The sequence below is a fragment of the Sarcophilus harrisii genome, chromosome 1 (assembly GCF_902635505.1).
Source record: "Sarcophilus harrisii chromosome 1, mSarHar1.11, whole genome shotgun sequence".
In the NCBI taxonomy this organism is placed as follows: domain Eukaryota; kingdom Metazoa; phylum Chordata; class Mammalia; order Dasyuromorphia; family Dasyuridae; genus Sarcophilus; species Sarcophilus harrisii.
The window spans coordinates 337,602,516-337,608,966 of NC_045426.1; the positions used below are offsets into that span (position 1 = coordinate 337,602,516).

At 50.8% G+C, this 6,451-nt stretch overlaps 1 protein-coding gene across 1 annotated transcript; it reads right to left on the reverse strand.

Annotated features, from left to right (window-relative positions):
- Positions 1-1,472: 1,472 nt before the first annotated feature.
- Positions 1,473-6,091, reverse strand: KREMEN2 (kringle containing transmembrane protein 2). Its single transcript, XM_003763140.2, has 9 exons — positions 5,497-6,091; positions 4,654-4,828; positions 4,415-4,506; positions 3,959-4,083; positions 3,684-3,837; positions 2,976-3,308; positions 2,732-2,851; positions 2,518-2,596; positions 1,473-2,250 (listed from the first exon to the last, which is right to left on the reverse strand). Exons 1-9 carry the CDS (start codon positions 5,582-5,584, stop codon positions 2,028-2,030), a joined length of 1,389 nt encoding a protein of 462 aa, XP_003763188.1. The 5' UTR covers positions 5,585-6,091; the 3' UTR covers positions 1,473-2,027.
- Between the last annotated feature and the right edge of the window lie 360 nt (positions 6,092-6,451).

The following is a 6,451-nucleotide window of genomic DNA, read 5'->3' on the forward strand; positions in this document are numbered from 1 at the left end:
CACTTGTAAAATAGTGACCTTCACTGAGACCATCTAGGTAAATTGCTTTATAAACCTTAATGGGCTATGTGTCAATTGCTATTATTATCATCATCATCCCTTTATCAAAGTCATTGATATTAATGTTAAAGAGCACACTATCAAAGATCGATCCTTGGAACATTTCACTAGTGCCCTCTTAACACTGAATCATGATGACTACTCTATAAGTATAGTCATTCAGCTATTAGTTCCAACTAACTTTATTGTCATCCTGCCTTTCTCTTTCCATCTGTTAAATGCTTTGAGATTTTTGAAACTTACAAAAAAGTTAACTTTACTTATTTTTAATAGTATTTGATTTTTCCAAATACATGCAAAGATAGTTTTCAACATTCACCTTTTCAAAACCTTGTGTTCCAAATTTTCTCCTTCTCCTCCTCTTTTCCCCTCCCCAAGACAGCAAACAAGCCAATATAGGTTAAACATGTGCAATTCTTCTAAACACATTTCCATATTCATCATGCTGCACCAAAAAAAAAAAATCAGATCAAAAGGGAAAAAAACACAAGAAAGGAAAAAAAAAATAGCTTTACATCATTTAACCTATATCAGATTATTTGCTGTCTTGGGGAAAAGGAAGATAAGGGAGGGAAGAAATAAAATTTAGAATACAAAGTCTGATTGTTGAAAACTATCTTTGCATGTGTTTGGAAAATAAAATATTGAAAAATGTAAATATATAAATAATGGTCTGAAAAAAAAAACTTAGCTTTTTTTTGGAGGGGGGGAAGGGACAGGTGAATGGGGATAGGTGATATAATAGAGTGATGGACTTTGAGTCAGGAAAACCTGAGTTCAATTCCCACCTCAGATACTTACTAGATATGTGACTTTGGGCAAGTTATTTAAACTCTGTCTCTCAGTTTGTTTGTTTTTTTCTTTTTCATCTGTAAAATGGAGGTAATAGCACAGCCTCATGGTAGGGATCAAATAAAATTACATACACACCACACACATCACTTTACAACTCTACAAATGCTAGCCATTAGGAAGGAGAGAAAATAAGGAAAATGTGAGAAATGATAAATGGGGAGGGGGAGAATACAGGGAAAGGGGAAAGAAAGATTAATAATGATGTCTGCTGCAGGAAAATTTACAACCCTGAATCTGGTTAAGATGACCTGTGTGTCAGGGAGGAGTTCAGTCCTTGAGAGCCATGGACCCTCTTCACTGTGTCTGTTTGACTGAAGCCCTGTCATGTCTCTTCTGTTGCTTTCCTCTCTTTCTCATAAATCACTTCCAGCAATCTTTTATTTGCATAATTTCTGCATAGCTCACTCATCTTTTATATATTCTCAAACATATTTCCCCTCTTTTAATCATTCAAAACCAGTGTCCAACAATTCTTCCACATCCAACCTCCTTAGAATAACTGCATAACTTCTTTAACCCTTCCACTCTTTTTTGCAAAGAAATAGACTGCTCCAGGGTCAGTACAAAAATATGTTCCTTTATTCAAAATCTATACATCAGGTCTTTGGTCACTTTTTCTTGACCTGTGACCTCTTCATCAGGTTCAAGAAGATTCCTGAAAACGGCACCATTTTCCAGGATCTCAGACCTACTCCCAACTTAGTACATATCTTGTCACATTTAGGGATTGCCCCTGAATCTGTCAGCTGCTGTCACTTGGTCCTGGAGTGCTGAGTAGAGGGGTCCACAGTTCTGTATTTCTTGTGTCTTTTGGACTTAATCATCCTGAGGTCCATCAACAAGACTGATGGTTTGACTGCTTCCTATTTTATCTCTTTCTTCCCCCCACCCCAGCCTTTTTCCATTCACAAGTCGGGAAGCAGGTGTCCAGGGTTTGTCCCCTGGTTGTCTTCTGATTCCATTTTAGGCCAATCAGTAGAAGAGATGGGAGATAGGGGCCAGTGAAGAAACCTAGATTGGTCTGGAATGGGCAGATTTCAGAGGATGTGACAGTTTGCCACAGTTTGATAGGAGCTAAAGTTCCGGGGCTGGAGTGGGTTTGCCAGTCTGGGTCAGAGTGCTGAGATGAGGGATCGTAGAGAGCTCTGGCTGGAGGCACTGAGGGGCCGGTAGCCCAGAGCTGGACCCTCAGGAGCGGGGTCTCCAGTGGTACTGGGGACAGCTACCCCACGGGGCCGGCGATACCAGACGACCCAGCTTCTCCCAGCTCCCCTGACAGGCCCCAGCACCAGTAGTCGCCCCATCAGCCCCTTCCCTGGTGCCAGCATACAGCTCCTGAGAGGGAGGGAGGAGATCAACAGGGTCCTGCCTCCTCTCCCGATATCCAAATCTTCATCCTCTCCCCTCCCAAGGCCCGAGTATTTGCATTATTCCCCTCCCGCAAAGCCCTTGCTCTCCGGGGACCCAGGAGTTCAGCTTCCAGTCTTTAACCCTCAGCCCTCCTCAGGGTTTTCCCTAGGATTCTAATCCTGCCCCTGCCCCTCCCCTCCCCCCGGGGCTGGCCTAGATCTCTCCTGGGTCTCAGAGGGTCCAGTCACACACCGTTTCCGAAGCAGGCGGTAGAAGGAGAAGAGGATGAGGAGCAATATGAACACCACCGTCACGGAGTAGAAGACCCCAGCTGCAGGGGGATGGGAGAGCGACCGTGAGAATAAAGAAGGGCTTAAAGAAATCCAGGGACAGCTATGAAACTCCGGTCGATTAAACAGACTCCTCCTCCCCCCAATTCCCCTGGTAATCCCCTAGGTGCTCTCACCCCCTATTCCAGGGTCTGGATCCCCAGGCCCAGTGCTGCAGTTAGTTCCATCCATGGGCACTGGCAAGGTCTGGGCCAAGCTTTGAGGGGATCCCAAGTCCTCAAGAGAATCCAAAATTCCTGAGGAGAGAAGATCCAGACTTGAAGTGGAATTCTGGGCAAGACTATAAGTAACTTGGTCTGGAGGGTTAGGATGTACTGGAGTGGAGGTTAATTACTAGATAGGAAGGACGTGCCCCCTCACCTCGATAGGTAAGGGCGAAACCCTGCGCATGGCCTCGGGGGTCGCTGTGGAAAGTAAGCAGGAGGGCAGCTGTAGGAAGGCGCAGGGGTCCCGGAGGCGGTGGCCTTGTCCCATCGAAATCCTGCAGTAACCGGCCAGAGCCAGCCTCCCGAAGCTCCAGCCGGTCTCTGGAGTCGGCCAGCTCAAAAAGGCGGAAGGTGAGCTCTAAGGCCGACCCTGGAGGGTCCAGAATCCAACTGCAATTGCGGTCTGGGCCATATTCATCTGGGAAATCCGGAGAGTAGATGACACCCTGCGGGGCAGTCCAATTCCCTTGGCAGGAACCCACGGACACTGGAGGGATGGAAGGAGGCACAGTCATCAAATGGCTTAAACCCATCTCACTGAGCCCCTGCGCAGTGCTGCCCAGAAGAAAGAATCCGGGTCATACCGATCTGGAGAGACTCCCTAGGTGGCTCCCACCCACTTATTTTATTTCTTCGACCCCCTCAATCCTCCTCCTCCGCCTTTCTCATATTCATACCCAGCTCCACCTCTTCGGAGGCTGTCCCTTCCCTAGTCTGGTCCCACCTCAGACCCCACCTTATTTTCCAAGTTCCTCATCCCATCAAAACCCAGGCTCCACACCTCCCCCCCATTTTAAAGTCCGGGTCCCCCCATTCCCCCACGTTCCGAGTGGTTCCTTTTCGGCTTTCAGGTCAACCTCACCTTCATAGATGCCCAGCCTCCCATCTCCACCGCACAGCTGTCCCGGGTGGCCGAAGCAGATCTGGTCACAATCTGTGGCCGGGGCTGGGCGTCCCCGGGCCAGGTCCCTCTCGGAGCCGCAGAAACAAGCGTAACCGGCCTCTACCCCAGCTAGCTGCGGGAGAGAGGTTGGTCACCTCCAGGCTCTTCTCAGCCTCCGTGTTCTCACAATTTCAGGGTCGGGGCTAGGACTGGGGAGTAAGAGAAAGGAAGGAACCAGGACAGGTCGGAGTTACCTGATATCCCTTCATGCGACAGAAGCGCAGGCAGACCTGTACTGTGAGTTTGGTGGAGGTGCCACTGGGGCCACTCAAAGCTGGGGGAGCCCCGGAATCCACAAAACAGCCTAAGTAGCCCGGCACTGGGAAAGGGAGGCAAAGGAGAATGGAAAACGGATCAGTCCTCCTCCTCCACTCTCACCCCGTCTTCCCCTTCCTATACTCCCAATGCCACAAGCCTGAGGCCTTGGGGCTCTGACCCAGCTCAGGTTCCCCACCCACCAGGACCCTAGATGTTCTGAGTGTGCAGTCATACATTTAAGTTCTCCAAGCACCAGGCAGTTTCATCATTACTCCGATGTGTCCCCGTGTCCCACTCACTCGGGACCTGGTTGTCCCCACCCAGGCTTCAAGCTATCTTATTCTCATTAAGGATCCAGGTGAGCTCGCCCATCTCCCCAGACCAAGGCTCACTGTGGCACGTGGGGATGTCGCAGTATCGCCAGTAGATCCCCTCCTCTGTCTCCGCAACGTAGCACCAGGGCTGTACGTCTCCATCGGGATTCCTTAAGGAGATGGAGAGCCTGTCAGGCCTCATCTCATCCTCCTTTCTTCCCCCAAGCCCTCCCGCCCTCCCCAATCTTCCACAGAAACAGAAAGTGTATCCCTCCCCCAGCCGCCCCTGCCCCACTCCGGCCCAAGTCCTCTCGCACCGGCAGAAGTTGTGCGCTCCCAGACCCCAGCGGCCTTGGGGATCCTTGCTGCTGCTGTAGCTATGCTGTTGCGTCTGGTCCCAGAAAAGGCAGGGCCGACCACTGCCTCGGGGTCCGGTCCGGTTCTGGCGGCCTCGGTAGTCTGCCCCATTCACCTGGTAGCACTCCGACAGCGCTGATTGCAAGGTCAGGGTTAGGGATGTCCGGGACTGGCAGCTCTCTCCTAAAGAGCCTTTCTCCCTCTTCAACCCTCCCTCCAGGGGTCAGAACCACGCCCCCACCTCCAGGTCAACAGGCAGGCAAGGAGACAAATAGACAAGACAGACAAACAGGAAAATGGACCTGGGGTGTGAGGAAGATCAGCTTATATAAAGCAAGTTGGGTCTGAACTTTCTAGGAAGAGAGGGTTGGGGGACTGAACACCTGAGTTCTAGGACGAAAGGAAGTTGTAGGTCTGGATGCCTTAGAGGGAAAGGGGCCAGGGGAACTCGATACCTTGGGTCCTGGAATTATAAAGGTCTGGGCGACAATCCCGGATGCCTGAGTTCTCAGACTAGAGGAAGCAGGGATCTGGACACCTAGATATTGGAAAGGGACTGTACCATGAGATTCGAGGAGAGCGGTTGAGGAGACAGGAGAAGAGAAATCCAGGAAGGAGGGAGCTAGGGAACAAAATGCCTAGCTGCTCAGAGAAGGCAGAGAGGCAATGGGACCAGACTCCTGTGTCCTACCGAGGGGGGAGGTTGGAAATTGAATAACTAGATCCCAGGAGAGAAAGAAGCTGGGGGCCTAAATGCTTGATTCCCAGAAGGGATATTTCTTGGGTTGTTTTTGAGGACTCACCTGGGCTCTGTAGATTCCCCCCCAGGGTCAGGGTCAGGGTAGGGGAGAGCAGCAACAGCAGGAGGTTCCAGAGTTCCAAGGGTCCCATGGCCCCCTTTATGGGGAGATCCTTAGAGCCAGAATCATGGGGCCTTCTAACTCCTCTCTGGTCCCCCACCCCTTGCTTCAGTCCTGGCTCTCTTGCCCTTCACTCACCTCACCTTCCTTTCCAGGTGACTGGCACCTGCTTTTCTTAATTCCCCAAACAGCTCTTCTCACTCTCTCATAGCCTGGATCTTCACCAAACCATTTGAACAGAAGCTACTTTGAGAGTGAGTCCTGCCCCCATCTCTTGAGCTTTGCTGATTTGTCAACTGGCTTCTGAGTCTCTTCCTGCTCACTATCTATGACTCTTCCCTGTTACCTAAACCTATATTATCATAATCCGAGTATTTCTGAATCTGTCTTATTCAATTTTTTGTGTCTCTTCTGAATTTCTCCCTTTCTCCCCACTTCTGTTTTGCCAGGTCTGTCCTGGGTGCCTCCCGGCTCAGCTTTTGCCTGGTTCCAGGACCTCCCTCTCATTCTCTGTCTCTAATTCCCTCCCTCTCAAACTCCCCACCTGGGATCTCCCTCCTTCTCTGGGTGGGTCTCTCCCTAGCCCTGGGGGGGGGGAGCCTGGGAAGCCCCGCCTGAGAGAGTGAGCTACAGGCCCAGACACCTCCCCTTCTCTTCCACTCCTTCCCTCCCCCTTGATGGGAGTTTCAACCTGCCTCTCCCCACCCCCACCTCCACCCCCACCCATGAACCCAGGCATCCTCTTCTCAGCCTTAGACGGCTTTTCTGAGATCGGAGAGCCCTGTCCCCTCCCTGCATTTCAGGGGCTGGGGAAGGGGGGATGGTACTGAAGCATCTGGAGCTGTCTGAGCAGGTCCAAGCCCAGAGGGGATTGGGGGGATTGAGGAGAGAGAACAGA

What these genes read in the sequence shown, in the direction of transcription:
- KREMEN2 (XM_003763140.2), bottom strand. Translation starts at nt 5,584, where the DNA reads ATGGGACCCTTGGAACTCTGGAACCTCCTGCTGTTGCTGCTCTCCCCT. An exon ending in GAGGCTGGGCATCTATGAAG is followed by an intron (nt 3,309 to 3,683) that starts GTGAGGTTGACC and finishes CCATCCCTCCAG; the next exon opens with TGTCCGTGGGTTCCTGCCAA. An exon ending in TCCAGACCCTGGAATAGGGG is followed by an intron (nt 2,597 to 2,731) that starts GTGAGAGCACCT and finishes ATCCCCCTGCAG; the next exon opens with CTGGGGTCTTCTACTCCGTG.